Consider the following 18,585-nt stretch of genomic DNA (forward strand, 5'->3'; position numbering starts at 1 on the left):
TTTATGAAAGGTTAAAATTTTTACTTTTACTAATTTTTAAAAGTAACAATTATATCCTCCGTTTCATATTACTCGACCTTTATTAACTTGACACATTCTATATGAAAATTTTAATTAGAGGTATATTTTATGAAATTGATTTTATTAATGATATTTTAAAGTTTTAAATTTGACCACTACTCCATTTGTCTAAAAATAAGAATAAGCTTAAAAGAAAATATCCTAAAATAAGAGTTACCTAATTCAACACATGCATTAAATTGATTAATGATATAACTATCCCTCAATTCCCTATCAAAACATTTCCCATTTCACAAAGCTAAAGAGTGTGAAACATTTTTTGTTAACAAATATTTTTAATACACCAAATCAAAACAAATACATATAGGCAGACCTTACACTAGTCCACTAATTGGTGCATCAGTGTAGGTCATCTTCACATGTCCAAACCATCTCAGTTTTACTTCCCTTATTTTATTCACCACGAAAGTCACTCCCACCTTATTTAAATTTTCAAAATCCTTAAAAGTGCTACAAAAATTAGGATACAGGGGTACATTACTAGAGAATACACCCTTTTGCATTCCCATTCATACAATAACTGTATTTTATAACTGGTTCTCCCGCCTTTATAAGTAACTGAATTTTATTTACATATATATAAGTAACCGCTCAGATATGCTTCTTCTTCTTCAGAGATCCAAAATTTACAGAAGAAGAAGAAAAGCTCAATAACCAATTTTCTCTCTTTGGCTCTCCGTGAAAATGCCTCGAAAGTGTGTTGTTATTTCCATCATTGTTGTCCTCTGTTTAATCCTTGTTGTGCTTCCCATCGTTGGTAAGTATGGGGTCTCTGTTTTCTGTTCTTTCTCTGTTCTTGAATTTTCAAATACTGATTGTTTTTTTTGTACTAAAATGATTTTACAGTGACATTCAGATTGATTAAGAAACGTGGAAAACCCCTTTTGAAATCAGCTCGTCCACCGTCAATTTTAGCAGCACTGCCGCCGGATCAACAGGCGAACGCCACTACATTTGTATCATTGAGAAAATCGAACTTGAAGGTTAACAATGGCGGAACTAATATGCCGGAATCACCGAATCACAGTCCAGCTCATCCACCGTCAGTTTCAGCAACACCGCCGCCGTATCAACAGGCAAACGGCACTACATTTGTACCACCAAGAAAATCGAACTTGAAGGTCAACAATGGCGGAACTGATATGCCGTATCTCTGAATCACAGTCCAGTTCATCTCGTCTCGTCTCTGAAAGTTGAAGAAATGATGAATATTAAAATTGATTCAAGTTCAAGAAATGGTATTTCTGTAGTGAATTCATATCTCATTCTTTGTAATCGAACTATTGATTGATTGATACAGGAAACTGTAAAACAGAGTCTTGTTATTCATTCTAATGAAATAGCAGTATTCATTCATCTCGATTACTTGTCTCTTTGCTTCCATTTTGGTTAATTGTTCTTGTTCTCCAAAAAAAAAAAAATTTGCATATGAGGAACAGGTTCTTCCAAGAAGAAAAAATGGAGAATACTAATACTCTGTTTTTTTATTTTGGAATAGCAGTGATGTTGGAAATTTATTCATTCATTCATATTACTTCTGTCTATGCTTCCATTTTGATTACCTCGTGTTTTTTTTGTTCGATTATCATATTATTTGTTCTTGTTCTTGTTAGTGTTCTTTTCTCCGCTACTTCCGTCGTAGTTTCTAAATTTGACTACTATTCCATTCGTCCAAAATTAAGTGTCAGCTTAAAAGAAAATATCTCAAAATAAGTGTTATCTTAGGAAGTCAAGATAATAATTTGTATGTTTTTCTAACTACACTCTTATACTAATACGATAGATTTTTTCATGTATTAAGGGTCGTTTGGTAGAGTGTATTAGCAAAAATAATGCATGCATTAATTATATGTATTAGTAATCCCTTGTTTGGTGCATTTTTCCATGGTATGTATAACTAATGCACACTCTATTGTGTATTGAGGAGTGTATTACTAATACCTAGAAATTCATGGTATTAGTAATGCGAAGGATTTAATGCATGCATTAATATGGTTAAAGACTCAATTACCCCTCAAAAGTACTTTTACATCTTTTTCACCATAATTGTGAAGAATACTTTTATAAATAAATATTTTTATACTTTGCATACTATTTTTAATACATCAAACCAAACAATGTATAAGAAATAATCTATGCATAACTAATATATGCATTATTAATGTTTGCATTACTAATACACTCTATTGGGTATTATTTTTATACATTCTACCAAAAGACCCTTAGTACAAAGAGTTTCAATATATGCATTAAATTGATTAATGACATAACTGCATGTCTAACCCTTAAACCCTCTCAAAACATTTTCCATTTCACAACGCTAAAAAGTGTGGAAGATTTTTTATAAACAAATACTTTTTAATACACCAAATCAGATAATGCATAAGAAATAATTTGAACATATATAACTAATGCAAGAATGCATTACTAATATACTCTATTTAATATTATTTTTATACACCCTACTAAACGGTTCCTAACTGTATTTTAATTTCCCACCTGATTTTTTAAAATTACATAAGAGTGTAGTACTACTAGTCTAGTAGCAAGAAGAAAAGAATTAGCGGCAATTTGAACATATTAAAAACCGATATTTAACTAACTAACTAACTACACAACAACTAGAGTTACTAGAGTATATTTTAAGTGATACTCCCCACAAAACAATTGTACAAAGGAGTCATTAAAGAAAATATAACAAGCAACACACAAGTACTGCAAAGTGTACAAAAAAGACGCAAACCAAAAATATAATAGTGCGATAATCGAAGCATACTAAACAATAATAATATCACTAGTACAATGACAAACACCAACCACCCCAAGCAAGACAAATACTACATTACCTTCTAACCTCTATCCTAATATGTGTCATACACACCCTTCTATCTGAAGTCATGTCCTTCGAATCTAAAGTTGGGTCATCTCTTGTCTTATCACTTCTCCCTGATACTACTTTAGTCTACCTCTGCCTCTCGTTGTTCTCTCACTATACATGTGTGTATCACCTTGAATATCCATTTAGCTCATGTATATCTATGTATATCCGTGAGATCTATGTGATATATGTAATATACAATGTTATTTTCAACGAATTCCATTCACACTCAATAAGAAAGAACTATTTAGATTTGCTGATGTCAAAAGGTAATCTACATTTTCTCCGTTTTAATTTATTTATCATATTTTTCTTTTAGTATGTTTAAAAAAAAATTGGCAACTCTTTAATTTCAATTTTTTTTTCACATGACGTATTTAAGATCACAAGATTAAAGGGTATTTTGGTACATTTGACATATTTTTAGTTTATGACCATATGACTCAAAAATCTTCTTTATTTTATTAAACTCCGTATCAAGTCAAAATATGACTTATTTTGGAAAAAATCTAAATTCTTTAAATACTTTATTCTTTTTTCTGTTTTGCTCTCATAAGTCATAAGTAAAATACTTATAAAAAATATGTCTAGATACAAGATAGGACTACTATTTTAGGAAAATTATTTAACTTTTCTATATATAAAACAATTACAAAATTAATTGTTCAAAAAACTTACCTAATTTTTCCCATGTGTAATAATATTTGCCAATTAATTTTTCTCATATACTATATAGGTAAATTCTCATAAATGAAAATAATCTATGCCAATTAACTTCTTCCTCATTAGTCAATAACTATTTAAGTAGCAACACCCAAATATTAACTCATTTTTTATCAATTGAGTCTAGAGAAAGAGGGAATTATGTTGTCAAAGCAATCACATTTTCCGGCAGCCACCATGTCTCCGCCGTCTATGGCCGCCGTATTCGATAAACACGGCCCCATAGACACCGTCATCAGGTCAGAAGCACGTATCAACGTACTATAAATTTTCGAGATTTTTACCTTTTATATAACATGACTCAAACTACTAACCAAAATTCATCATATATTTTAGATCTTACTTTATTTAATCTAAGTCCTCGTGTTGCATCCCTTTGGATTTTTTTTAAAAAAAATTACTTTGTTTAGTCCATTTTGTATACAATTTGAAATACTTGGTGAAAAGGCGATAATCCTTGATTTGTGATTATGATTTCGATTTTTTTATGCTTAGAAATTGATCTAGAGTGAAATTCATGTTAACTTATCATCATAAATTTAAATATTTAATACTATCTATTATTAGTGTAATTAAAATTTGTATATATGATTATATATAAATGCAATTTTTATTTTAATGTAGATTGATTGAGATTCCACCAGTGGAGATAAGTGAGAAGGATGTGTGTGTTAAAATGTTGGCAGCTCCAATCAACCCTGCAGATATCAATATAATTGAAGGTTTGATTAATTATTTTATTTGTCACTAATTTCTTATTTTGTTAAAATTTAGAAAAAAATGTCAATTTATATACAAACAAAAAAAAAATATTCAGTATAATTTTATAATTGAGATCTTAGAAAATAAATTATGTACGGTCTTACTCCTATCTAAGATAGTGGCTACAGATATAAGTTGATTGTCCAGGTACAAGAGAAGACTTTATAAGACGCTTACTCGGAATTTGTGCTTTCCTATCTATACTGCATCTCTGCCCTACAAAAGTAGAGATAAGATTAATGCATATCTTATTTTTCTCGAATTTTTGTACGTGTGAAATGATACTGAATATATTATTATTGTTAATATTTCGACGAATGACAGGAGTATATCCAACTAGGGTAATACTACCAACAGTGGGTGGAGGTGAGGGGGTGGGAGAGATATATTTTGTTGGCTCTGCTGTTAAGACTCTTTCTCCTGGTGATTTGGTTATCCGTTCTCCATATATTCCTGGTAAATATTCGAGTCTTGAGTATCAAAACAATTCTGGTTCTTACCCTTTTAATGGGCTTTACGCACCACGTTTCAAAATGTTTTGACATGTTTTCTATACCATCTTTGTTTACTTTTTACTTATCCACTCTAGACTTTGCACACCCTTATGTATATACTTTTAGGTCTTGAAAATAATTTGGGGGGAAATATTTGTGTTTTAACAGACAAGTAATAAAGTGAACAAAGTGAGTCGTATTTTTCCATGGATTCTTCACTTCCACTATTTTCTTTTCCAATCTGTTTTGAAATGTTTTCCTTAAGGAAAAGGATTATAATCTATCGAAAACAGTTTCTTTACCTCTTAAGGTAGGGAGGGGTATGCCTTCGGGTGGCCCAATGGTTTGGGCTTGGGACTTCTATGTTGGAGGTCTCAAGTTTGAAACTCCTTGTCAGCAAAAGCAAAGGGTTTGCCTTCTGGGTCGAGCTCATCGCAACAGATTTGCCTAGTGCGGGTTACCTCTCCTATGTGGTTTGCGAGCTATTGCGCACCCAATGGGTAGTGGCTGCGGGTTTCCCTTGTCATAAAAAAAAAAAAAAAAAAAAAAAAAAGGTAGGGAGGGGTAAGGTCTATGCCATCCTATCCTTTCTAGACTTCACTTGTGGAATTATATTGAATATGTTATTATTGTTACACAATATTTTTTAAAAAACCTCAATATGAATATTAGACTAATAAATCAAGTAATTGTACATAATATGCTTAATTATGTTTTGATTAGGGTCATGGCAAACCTACATGGTAGAAGAAGAAAGTCTTTGGCACAAAATACACGAAGACACTCCAGTTGAATTTGCTGCCACTGTTTCTGTTAATCCAGTCAGTGCCTTGAGAATGCTCAATGAGTTTGTCACTTTGAAACCAGGTTCGGTTAATATTGTTTTACTTACTTATCAAACATCGAATACTATGTGTTTAATTTCACAAATATATATAGGAGACTCAATTGTGCAAAATGGAGCTACAAGCATAGTAGGGCAATGTGTTATTCAGCTAGCACGACTTTATGGAATTCATAGTATTAATATCATAAGAGATAATCCTGGATCTAATGAAGTTAAAGAAAAACTCATTGAACTTGGTGCTGATAAAGTATTTACTGAAAGTGAGTTGAATGTACAACATATCAAAATGCTTCTGGTATGATCACTGAATTTTATTCACCGTGACATTTAATTATATATTTTGTTACATTGAAGTCATACAATATAAAAACTATTAAGTTTTTTTTTTTTTTGCATGTTGTAGGGGGATACACCTCAACCTATTTTGGGTTTGAATTGTGTTGGTGGTAATTCTGCTACTTTGGTGGTCAAATTCTTGAAGTGAGATTAACTATTCTTAATTTAATTTTTAATTATGATTAGTGATAAGTGATTATAATTAACTTTATTAGTAATAACACTATGTTGTTTTAGGCGAGGTGGTACTATGGTTACATATGGAGGGATGTCCAAAGAACCTGTTACTATATCAACTTCAAATTTCATATTCAAGGTTAGTTGACCGCTAGAAAATCAACGTTGTTTTATCAGAAACCATCATATATACAACATACACTTCATATACAGTTGGGTAATATGTGCACATACAATTTGAAAACATATATATTGCAACATTTTGGATGGATACACATATAGTTGATATTCATATACATCACATACATATATACAATTTTTGCCTTGAAAACATATACAAACATATACAGTCTGATCACACATACATCTAACTTCTGCTTTAAAAATATACATACATATATAGTTGGCCCCACATACCTACACACATATAATTACAATCAAATACTATATATATGCACGATTTTAATTAGGATTAAAATACTGCTACGTTTTTATATATTAAAAAAAATCTCACTATATTTTGTAAAAACAAGCACTAACAACTCTACTAATAAAATTAAACTAATTAATGAAACTTTTGTTGCAGGATATTACATTAAAAGGATTTTGGCTGCAAGAGTGGAAATTAGACAAAACAAAATATAGGGATTGGATCGATTCTCTCTTGCGCCTTGTTCGTGCTGGGAAATTAAAATATGAGTATGTTGTTCTCTCTTTATTACGCTATCAATAAAGTTGTAAAATTAGCACATGAAAATATGATTCGTTTAATCTGTTTAAGTTCGAATGAGTCAATTTATTGACTTAGTTCATATGAAACATTCCATTCAACCTATCTAATTTTAGTGAATCTAAAAACTTACGTTCAAATGTTATATTTATACTATAAAAATTTATTTAATAAGATCAAATTTCTTGATATTATTATTCTAAAATTTTAATTTTGATATAGGTTTGACGCAGTACATTTTGAAGAATTTCATACTGCTCTTGAGAAGGCAATGGGGAAGCATGGAAGTCAAAGGAAACAAATTCTTATATTCTAAAATATAATAATAATAAAGTCAAGGGTAATGTCGTAACTTCATTGGTCATTATGTTGATCAATAATTAGGACTTAATTAAGTATTTGTTCTTAATCTCACATGTTGAGATGTTCTGATATTTTCAGAAACTTTATTGTTTGTTGTTATTTCTTCTTTTCATAAACTTTAAAAAATTATTGTGGTGGAATTTATGAACTTTTATTTTCTTTATTGAATGTGCCAAGAATAAACCTTTACTTTGGTGCATGTTTAAGATTTGCTCAAATATATATTTCCTAAGATTTGATGTCTCTTTATGTCCTTTTCCTCTATTAATTGAGCAACTTTCACATATAGAAAATACAAAATTCATATTTATATGTTATAGCAAAGTTTGCATAATTGCGCTCCATAGCAAACATAAATATGTATATTTCGCTATACATATACAAAAGAAAACAGTTGTATAATCTGTTTTGGTCTACATATACAAAAAGATCAATTGTATAAAGTGAGAGAGGCGAGTGAGTGAGCGAGATCTGGGAGAGGGGAGAGAGGAGAACGAAAATATATGTATATATACAATTTTCACGCATTTTATACATTTGCGTTTTGTATAAAGTGAGAGAGGCGAGTGAGAGAGCGAGATCTGGGAGAGTGGCGAGCGAGATCTGGGAGAGGGGAACGAAAATATATGTATATATACAATTTTCTCTCGCTTTATACAACACAAACACATTTTATACAATTTGCGTTTTTTGTATAAAGTGAGAGAGGCGAGTGAGAGAGTGAGATCTGGGAGAGTGGCGAGCGAGATCTGGGAGAGTGGCGAGCGAGATCTGGGAGAGTGGAACGAAAATATATGTATATACACAATTTTCTCTCGCTTTATACAAACACAAACGCACTTTATACACTTGCGTTTGTATAAAAAACGAGAGAGGCAAGGGAGAGAACGAGAGTGGCGAGCGAGATTCACCAGCAGAGAGGTGAAATAATAACAGTTTGCTATGGGGTACAATTAAATCAAACTATATTTATAGCATTTAATTTGAATTAATAGTTTGCTATTATATACAATTTTCCCTTAATTATACTCTCTAGTTATTTATATGTCGTATTTTTTATTAAATGGAAAAAATAATTAAAAATAAAGAACTTTTGAATTTCATTTTTATGAATATATTAATTATAAAAAAATTAAAGTTGTGAGTTTAAATATTTTTTATATTTATGTGGTTAAATAAGAGGTTATAAAATATAAAATTTAAAATAAAAATTTATTAATATATTTTTTTCCTGAACAACTAATAAAGCAATAGTATCATTTTCTCTAAGATTCTCAAGTCAGGGAAAACATATTAAAATCAAGTATTGAAAAATAAAATGCAAAGATATCATATATTCTCTTTATTTCAATTTGCTTGTCTTACTTTATTTAAGAAAGATAATTTTTTCCCTTTTTAACAACTTTATAAATTACATATTTAAGACTCCAAAATTAAATCATATTTTGATATATTATTCATATCTATAATTTAAGACCATAAGATTCAAAAGTTTTTTTTACTTTCTAAAAATTTATGTCAAGTTAAAATCAGACAAAGACACCAAAATGAAGGGAGTAGAAAATAATGGAGGAAAAAAGCAACAAAAAATAGTATGATAAACATAATAAAAAAAATAACAGGTAATAACAAAATCGAAAACTACAAGAAAAACTAAACAATTCTTGATCACCTATTATTAGCGTTCTACCCTAATTATCAATTTTCATATCATTTTATTTAGGATCATATCCTCGATAAATTGTACGTGTATTATGTCGACCTATTTGTACCTCTCATAAAAGCATGCGAAAGAGAAGAAAAGCATATTACACATAAATCGTATTGATCAAATGCGATTTACCCTTTATGTATTACTTACCCTTATGTCCCTTCTGCATTGCCGGTAAGTGCCACGTGGAATTCTATTTTTGCAGCTTATATTTTGTCCTTTATTTTTATTACAAAAAAATTATCTTGTAAATTTTGATAAATAAAATTTTTTCATGTCTTTTTATAATAATGCTTATTTTAGTGACAAATACCTTAATTGTTATATACATATTTTTTATCCTAATTTATGTGACACAGTTGAAATATTAAAAGTCAATGAAGTTTTTTATTAGAACATTTTTTATGCATTTTAAAGTATTTAAGTTGTTAATTATTGTGTTTTATAGTAATTTGTATGTAATTTTATATATAAATTATATCTCATGAAATATAAAAATTCTATATCCGAGTTCACGATCAAAGTTTGAAAATATGAATCTTCATTAATCTTTCTGTTTTACTATTAGAATATTGAGCACGAGCCAAACACCATCAATATTATCATAGGTTGTCAAATTATCTATTGTAAAATGTTTAATATAATGGGAAACGGGGGGGTAGGGAATCATTTCTTGCATTAATTTTTTTTTAAAAATTTCCAATCCTTCAGTTAGTGAATTCTACATTAGAATGAAGTAATATAGAAGTTTTTCTTTATCTAACTATACTACTGAATAATATTATTTTTTGATGAAGACTTGACACCTCTGAAATACATTTGGCCCGCGACAAAATGTGCATATGAAATAATGGGCAAGAATAGTAATAATAAAAATAATAATACTCTCTTTGTTTCATTTTACTTAGCCCCTGTTGACCTGACATATTCTTTTAAAGAAAAAACTAATTAGAAATGTATATAACTCATTAAACTAACTAACTAACTTTATTAAAGATGTCTTAAATTTTAAATGTGACTACTGATACTATATATTGTTATTTAATGTTAATGATAATATGGGTTGGGGGGAGGGGAGCAGAGGCGTATCTAAGGGGGTCACCGGGTTCACGTGAATTCATGGTCCCCTCCCGAGATCATATATAATAGTGTTATATTTTTGGCCTTTATTAAAAAAAATTGAAATATAGATGTGTGAACCCACACTTGAAGTATCACATAATGCGATTATGACTTGGTGCACCTCTCTCCGCGAGGTTAGAAATTTGAATTTTATATTTATCTTGTTTTATTTTTCTTTCTAAAATTAGGTTACACTTCTCTGGTAACTGCTATATATATAAGAATTAATTTTAGAGCTATAATTTAAAAACTTTAACGTTTTTCAGTAATAAAATCCTAAATGTCGAACCGATCAAATTTATATCATAGATCAATATTTTTATAACAGTGCACCCATCGTCTCAAAATCATGAATACGCCTCTTGGGGGAGGGGGGAGTACTCCCTTTGTTGCAGTCTATCTCAATTCCATCTCAAAAAGAATATCATATTTTCAGGATGAAAAACATAACTTTAAATTGTTATTTTTATCCGTAGTAAAATGATTTATATTCATGTACAAATAATTAAATAATATTTTGACCACATATTTAAAAAAATCATTTTTTTCAAGTAAAATAATATCACATAAATAGAGAAAGAAGAAAATAATACAACTTCTTACATTTAAAAAAAGAAAAATTAATAAAATATCTATTTTTGATATTGAAACGGATTGAAATATAATACAAAATCTCCTTATGTTTCACGTTGCATGTGCTTTGATATGAGGCACATCGAAATTCCTAACTGAAATCTAATTAAATCTCATATCTTTATTATTTTCAAAATGCATACACCTAATTAAAAATATTGGCAATATTTTAAATTCATGCTTTAAGTCAATGTGCTTCAATTATTTACTCACAAAGTACATGATTTCGTATATAAAATTTAGCTTATGTACAAAAAAATAAAAAATAAATTATTCTTATAAGTATAATAAAGTTAATGTTCACATCACATTAGTGATTCGACGGTGGCAAGTTATTGGAGAGAAGGGCAAAATGGGGAATGATGGTTTCTTTTTAAATTTTAATATTTCGAACAAATTTTGTTTTTTATCAGATGAAAAATATGTTGCTATTTGGCATCTAGTTTATACTTTCTTCATTGATTTTTATTTATTTAAAGTTTTGATTTTGTATGTTCTTTAATAAACAATGATTGATTTAAATATTTTATTATAATATTTATATTAATTAATTAATATTTAATCTTAAAGTTTGAAACTGTTGAGGGTAAAATATAAATATAAATAATATATATTTTTCTTAATATGTTAAAAGTGACAAATGAAAGTAAAAATGTATATTTAATATAGTGGAGAAGTAAACGTGAATGGAAAGAGTTATAAATTACTCCATCCGTTTCAATTTATTTGTTTGATTTTGACTTAACACCTAGTTTAAACAAGTATTAAAGACTTTTAAATTGTGTAGCTTAAATTAAAGATATGTTGCACGTACCAAAATGTCTTTTAATTTTATAGTCTTAAATATATCATGTGAAAAGCTAAAATTAAAGAGTCGTTAAAAAATAGAAAAACATTTTTTTAAAAGATGACTAAAAAAAAAAGTAACACGAACAACAACAACAACATCTCTAGTGAAATCCCAAAAGTGGGTTATGGGGAGATAAAGTGTACGCAGATCTAATCAATACCTCATGGTGGTAGATATGTTTGTGAAAGACCCTCCGCTCAAGTGAAGAAGAAGGAGACGAAGAAGAAAAGATAATACTAACAAAAAAATTGTACACAATCTATCAAAAGGGAGCATGTACAACAACAAAATAGTGCGATAATCAATAAACAAAAACTATAATAAAATAACTAATACAATAACAAACACCAACTAGTAAAATATCATTCAGTAGACGATCTCTCGAAGACTAATTCTAGAGTCCAAAACAAATTAGCGAAAACATATGCTATAAGGATGAATGAATTTTTTTTACAATTAGCCCCCAAAAAATTAAAGAAAATAAAATAGTAAGTAATCCTTTTATCTATTATAATTTTTTTAATGAAAAACCAAAAAATTCAATCAATATTTCTAAAATAAAATAAAAAATTAGACAATGCAAAATTAGGCACTGTGTCTAAAATAATTAAGACAATGCAAAGTTAGGCATTTTGCCTAAAATAATCTGGCAAGTTCGGCAACAACCATAACGGCGTCGTTTTTCAGTTTCATTAGAAGTCAAAACACATAGCTCATTTTGTAAGGTACTGTAATGGCGACTGCTAGGATTGTATCCCTAAAAGCCCTCGTACATGGAGTTTCAGTTTCACGATGGACTCCGCTATCACGAGTCCTCCGGCTCCGTTCTCGTCCTCTATACTCCGCCGTGCGAGATTATTCCGCCGCCATTTCGCCGCCTTCTAAGGCCGTTGTCTACGATCAACACGGCTCTCCTGATGTTGTCACTAGGTTAAGTAACTCTTCCATTTCTCTTCAGTTTACTTTTCAATTTTCAATTAATTGTAAGTTTATGTGTGTGTGTTGCAGAGTGACGGAGCTTCCGCCGGTGGAAATTAATGACAATGATGTGTGCGTTAGAATGCTTGCGGCTCCGATCAATCCTTCTGATATTAATAGAATTGAAGGTTAGAATATTTTACTAAGTTTTAGCTTCTTTTAATCCATAATGGCAGTTATATGTGCAGAGATTTATGTTGAGAACTACTACTCTTTCCGTTTCAATTTGTTTATCTGGTTTTTTATATTGACATGTCAACTGGAAAGTTACAATTAAAGAGTTGTCAATAGTAGGGATCCGTTTTGGTTAGGAGGTGGGAGCTTTGAATGTGTTATTGTCTGGGAGTTGTCAACGGAATAACATGTACTTTACTTAAGCAAGCTGTTGTTATTGGTATAAGCTAACTAGCACAGACACAAACTGAAGGATCGTGTTGAACACGACGAAAACAAAAGTATTTAAAATCTATACTCACCACAAATGTTGTATTCAAAAGGTCTATGATATTAGGATTGTTCAAAACCAAACCGAGACCAATAACCCGAACCGGAAAATGCTTATTGGTTTAGTTGTATCGGTAATGGTTTTGATTTTTTCTTTTTTTTATATTGGGTTACTATGGTTTGAGATATTCTCTTAACTGGTTAATCGATAAGTAAATTAATAAATTATGTTTATACCATTCAGTATATAAAGTAGTATATAAAGTTCTTGACTTGGATTTAATTTCATAGGTTCATTTTTGGCTGTCTCAAACTCTAAATTGCTCTACAAGGTGTCAACGCATGTGCATGATATTGTATATGGTCGTCATTAGTTACAAATATTATCGGAAGTGTTAACAACAGTCAATAAACACATTATAACAGCTCCATATTCTATAGATCTCTCTGAAGTTTCCAGGTTTTGCACCAAATAGGAAAAAAAACTCAGTAGAAATGTATAGTAAATAAATATTACAACATACCATTTAAAACCAAAACGTGACTACTCAGTAGAGGGGAAAAAGCAGCCACTAGCAAATTAAGTAGAGGAAAGGAATGACAATCTCTGTTTCTGCAGTAAGGAATTTGCCGCTTAAACATGTAGTCTGATTCAAAAACAACCAAAGGATGACTCATTAAGCAAGAAGGGGAGCTTATAACTCCAATGTACAGTACCCATGAATCAGGAGGGAAACAAAGTTGGAAGCATGTCCTTTTTCTTCTTCAAAACCATGTTCTTTAAAAAGGTCTAGACACTTGTTCGATAATTTTTCGAACATTCTATCTCATTGATGGAGGCCTGCTTCAGCTATTCTTTTCTTTCATTGTTAAGACTAGTTTTTTGACTTTCTCACAGAGGAAACATTCTTTCACAGTAATTGCCCCAAATCTATTGTACCGCAGGAGTTTATCCTGTCCGACCGCCGCTGCCTGCAGTTGGGGGATATGAAGGTGTTGGAGAAGTACATGCCATTGGTTCTGCAGTTAAGGGTCTTTCCCCGGGAGATTGGGTTATCCCTTCCCCACCTTCTTCAGGTAGAAATCTGTTGCTCATTAAAACATCAAGTTATGCACCTGAAGCATACTTTACTAGACTTAATACCCACTGAAGGAACTTAATTTGGTATTCTGATACACATCAATACACCAATGTTTTCATGCAGGGACATGGCAGACCTACGTCGTTAAAGAACAAAGTGTGTGGCAGAAAGTTGATAAAAGCACCCCAATGGAGTATGCTGCGACTGTTATTGTCAATCCGTTGACTGCCTTGAGAATGCTTGAGGACTTTATTGCATTAAAATCAGGTTTTCCAAATTTTGAATCTAATGTTTACTGCTTGCTTCCATCTCCCTTGTTAATGTTTTTCATAAGCAGGGGACACTATTGTGCAAAATGGTGCTACAAGCATAGTGGGGCAATGTGTTAATCAACTAGCTCGAATTCGTGGGATTCATAGCATCAATATCATTAGAGACAGGTGGAGTTTAACTCTGCTGAAAATATGTTGTGGTCTTGGTGTATTTGAAGTTATCTTAGTTCTCAAAATAGTTGTTCAGAGAACAGTCTAATTCTCTGGTTTGAAAACCTTCCTTTGTTCTCTGGTGTGAAAATCTTGCTTTCCTTGACAACATGCAACTTTTGATTAAAGTCTATAATTGCATAAAATAGATGCCTTTCTATTTGCATCTGTAATTCCTTGCTATGGTAAAAATGATCCGATATTACCATTATGATATCATTTTCCTGATATCCTAAATTTCCCCCTTTATTGCTGGTGCAGTTTCTTTATGTTTGACATTAAACTTGGATTGCCTGAGAATTGCCTCATAATACAGGAGCATTCAGCAATCTAATGGTACTAATATCTGCAAGTTTGTTAGAGGCTGATAATCTCTATGAATTAAGAGGGATTTCCATTCGATTGGTTATCTGAATGTTTAGATATGGTTCACCAATATCCCGCATTAAAAACTCTGTAGCAAATGTTTCCCAAGAGTCGTCTTAGTGGTACTATTCTAGGAAAGGTTGAGTCATACCTGATTAGTGCTGCTAACTTCTGTAATCATTTAACAACTTGCAGCCTAAAAGAACATCTGTCCTTCTATGTAGCTTCCAAACTCTCCTCAAATTTTCAAGGCTGTCTCACGTAATTGCAAGTTTCACTTTAGGACGATGAGTTTGATATCATCTTTCTCCATTTCCAATGTTTCTGTATAAATTGTGTTCATTTCCTTGAGTGCTTTTCCCGATGAAACTAAAGTAATGAATTTATACACAAATAAGGTCTTGGGTTTTTTAAATAATTAATATGTGTATGATGTTAGGTCTTATTAATTTAATACAAATTGCTATGCATGAGGTATCACAGGATTATAAACTCAATTCTCGCAGGGCAGGATCAGATGAAGCAAAAGCCCATCTCAAGCAACTAGGTGCTGATGAAGTGTATACTGAAAGCCAACTGGAAGTGAAGAATGTCAGAGGTCTTCTGGTAACAATCAACAACCATTTTAAGTTGATAATGATTTGTGTACTGAACTGTTTATGTAGTGCCATTGCTGCAGGGAATTTTCCTTCATTTCAGTTTCCTCTCTTCCTATCCCCCTTTTCAACCCTACACATCTTCAATGTGTCGGGACAATGCTCTAAAGTAGTTTTCTCTCCATTCCCTTTCAAGTGGTTTTCTAGTTTTTAAATTTGGTCCAAAATAAGTGATATTAAAGAAACCAAGTAGGTATTAATTATCTTTCCCTCAAAATTACCCTCATCTATAAATGATTGAACAAACTTGTAAGAAGTCTTTACAATTTCCTGGTTATTATATAAAAAAAAGTCTTTACGATTTCCCATGAATAAATTTGAGAAGAAATAAAGGTTAATAGAGTCAATAGCATCCCTAAATTAAAGTTCCAAAGTAGCTTTATAGGTGTTCAAAAGGCTAAAAAAATCAATGGAGGGAGTAGTTTAACTTCTCTTAAACATTTTTTTAATTGGTATTTTCCATTCCAAACAAATTTTTATTATTTCCTTTGATGTTGTGTAGGGCAATATACCTGAACCTGTTTTAGGCTTTAATTGTGTTGGTGGCAATGCTGCTTCATTGATCCTAAAATTCCTGAAGTAAGATGTTATTCTTAATTTTATTTTCTAGTCAATTTAACTTGCCAGAAATAAAGACATATAGCATGTTTCTTGCAGGCAGGGTGGCACTATGGTGACATATGGGGGAATGTCGAAGAAACCGATAACTGTATCTACTTCGGCTTTTATATTCAAGGCAAGTCTCAAGCATCACACGTTTCATGTTCTTCCCGTGAAGAAGTAGCTCTATGGTAGAACTATTTTCAATTATTCCTAAATGAGCAGTAGCATAGGTGAGGGAAGTAATGTGGAATAAAGTTGTGAGAACTTGGACGGTAAAATAGGATCTTGAGATGCATCCACAGTGTTGCAATCTTTGAGTTACTAGGTAGAATCTATTAAATTCTTGTAACCTGCAGGTCATACATAAGTACCTCTATGTTGAGATATTTTCATCTTCTTCAATTGTAACTGTCCTAAACAAAGTATTAAAACCTCAATGAGGCTAACGAGCTGTATGGGGAGTCTTGCCTTACCGATGTGTGGGCTCAGCTCAACATTGACCACCTTCTTACCTCTCTACCCCAATTCCCTACCAAAGGATAAAAAGAAAACAAATCTCAATAAGGTGTCTATTTTAATCTCAATAAGAACGTATAACATGGTTGGGGAGATCAAATAAGAGCCTCAAGTATATGCATTTAAGACCTGTAAAAATTTAGTATTGGAACCTAGTGAGTGATGTGTTAGTGTATGCCACAAGGAAAAAAAATACTGAACTGTTTTTGAAACTATATTTTCAGGAGCTTACCTTGACAGGATTCTGGCTACAGAGGTGGATGAGTTCAGACAAAGCTGAAGAGCGTCAATCCATGATAGACTATCTTTTGGGCCTATGTCGAGATGGGAAATTGAAATACGAGTATGAACCCCCTCTCTCACTTGATGTCAATATGTCCTTGTGAAAGAAAAGTTTAAGATTGTGATAACTAGAATTTTAATGCAATTGAAAAAAATTAAATATTCAGTGATTCTTCTCAACAATTGAAATTTGAAAATGTTTTTGCGGATGATAATGGGCGAGGAAGTAATTTGTTAGCCTAATGATGCAAGACGGATGGCAGATCATTTACCACCCGTCTTAGATGCGGGGAACTGACGTTGAATCTCCTTCATTTTCATACAGGTTGGAAGTAGCACGTTTTGATGATTTTCATACAGCTCTGGAAAAGGCAATGGGAAAGCGAGGAAGACAACCCAAACAAGTTCTTAAATTCTAAGTCATTGGTACTTAACATAACTCTAATTTGAGTGCTGTAATCATAAGCTGTGTACCTGTATTAGCCTACATTGTTATTGTTGATGTCCTCCAGAGTCCAGATACAAAAAAAAAGTGTTGCAAGGCGTGGAAATTGATGTCATCGCAGATAGTCGTATTGGCAGAGAGTTTGAGCTCTTTGTTACTGCAGACCTTTTTTGTTAGATCAAGCCAGTTAAGGTAAATGTATCCTGAAGAAATAAAAAGACAATCGGCAGTGCCACTCGTTGTGGCATTTATTCTCCTTTCTCAAAAGAGGTTCAATTCAGAATTCCTCTGTGCATCATTTGGCCAACAACCTTCAACCTGTTGCCTTACCAAACTTCTCAATGTGAATTTTGACGATTCACTGCCACTGTAAGGATTTTTTATTTAACATTCATGTTTAATACAAAATGAGACATGGTTCAGGCATGTGAAGACGAGAGGAGTGGATGCCTCAAATCGAAGTGGTGCTCCTTTTTTCACGACCACTTTGTCATGTTCTCTTTAGTATTTGCCATGTTTTTTACAACCTCCTGTTGTTTATGTTTTGACTACAACCTCTCTATCCTAAAGTAGAAGTAAAATATGTGTATACTCTATTCTTCTCAGACTTCACTTGTAAAATTACAGTGAATAAGTTAATTAGTACGAACTACGAATGCTTCAGATGCATTAGGGGTGTGAGAAATATCTGTGTACTCTATTCTTCTCAGACTTGTCAAATTATTGTTGTTGATTAGTACGAACTATGAACACTTAAGATGCATTAGGGGTGTGAGAATAACGCTTCAACAACTGTACATCATGCTTAAGGAAGTTTTCTTGGGTAAAGATTGTTAAAATTTGCTCAATTGGCTTTATGAATCTGTGTTGCTTGGACTCTCCAAAAGGGTATGGATCATTCAAAAGTATACTACTTTTGACGAATCCAACACACACCAAGCAGCATCTTCTATAGAATCCGAGCAACATAGTAAGGATATTTTTCCTTCCTGAAAGTGTAGGATTCAAGAGTGTGTTTGGCTCA

The 18,585-nt window shown here is 31.6% G+C and overlaps 2 protein-coding genes across 2 annotated transcripts; both read left to right on the top strand.

The window, feature by feature from the left end:
* Positions 1-3,823: 3,823 nt before the first annotated feature.
* Positions 3,824-7,549, top strand: LOC125832006 (enoyl-[acyl-carrier-protein] reductase, mitochondrial-like). The gene is made up of 9 exons (XM_049511130.1): positions 3,824-3,921; positions 4,307-4,404; positions 4,769-4,900; positions 5,662-5,805; positions 5,878-6,080; positions 6,189-6,265; positions 6,359-6,437; positions 6,885-6,997; positions 7,251-7,549. The coding sequence occupies exons 1-9, from the start codon at positions 3,824-3,826 to the stop codon at positions 7,342-7,344; spliced, it is 1,038 nt and encodes a 345-aa protein (XP_049367087.1). The 3' UTR covers positions 7,345-7,549.
* Positions 7,550-12,423: 4,874 nt separating this feature from the next.
* On the top strand, positions 12,424-17,928 carry LOC125832023 (enoyl-[acyl-carrier-protein] reductase, mitochondrial-like). Its single transcript, XM_049511145.1, has 10 exons — positions 12,424-12,637; positions 12,716-12,813; positions 14,075-14,206; positions 14,335-14,478; positions 14,549-14,651; positions 15,566-15,665; positions 16,218-16,294; positions 16,373-16,451; positions 17,059-17,177; positions 17,442-17,928. Exons 1-10 carry the CDS (start codon positions 12,441-12,443, stop codon positions 17,533-17,535), a joined length of 1,143 nt encoding a protein of 380 aa, XP_049367102.1. The 5' UTR covers positions 12,424-12,440; the 3' UTR covers positions 17,536-17,928.
* Positions 17,929-18,585: the final 657 nt, after the last annotated feature.

This window comes from Solanum verrucosum, unplaced genomic scaffold (genome assembly GCF_900185275.1).
Source record: "Solanum verrucosum unplaced genomic scaffold, falcon-dt-bn FXZP01000042.1, whole genome shotgun sequence".
Lineage (NCBI taxonomy): Eukaryota > Viridiplantae > Streptophyta > Magnoliopsida > Solanales > Solanaceae > Solanum > Solanum verrucosum.

Excerpts from the sequence above, each read along its gene's own strand:
- LOC125832023 (XM_049511145.1), top strand. The coding sequence starts at position 12,441 with ATGGCGACTGCTAGGATTGTATCCCTAAAAGCCCTCGTACATGGAGTT. Across the intron at positions 14,479-14,548 it reads CTTTATTGCATTAAAATCAG|GGGACACTATTGTGCAAAAT; the intron begins GTTTTCCAAATT and ends TTTCATAAGCAG. Across the intron at positions 15,666-16,217 it reads AGAATGTCAGAGGTCTTCTG|GGCAATATACCTGAACCTGT; the intron begins GTAACAATCAAC and ends GATGTTGTGTAG.
- LOC125832006 (XM_049511130.1), top strand. The coding sequence starts at position 3,824 with ATGTTGTCAAAGCAATCACATTTTCCGGCAGCCACCATGTCTCCGCCG. Across the intron at positions 6,438-6,884 it reads CTTCAAATTTCATATTCAAG|GATATTACATTAAAAGGATT; the intron begins GTTAGTTGACCG and ends CTTTTGTTGCAG. Across the intron at positions 6,998-7,250 it reads GCTGGGAAATTAAAATATGA|GTTTGACGCAGTACATTTTG; the intron begins GTATGTTGTTCT and ends ATTTTGATATAG.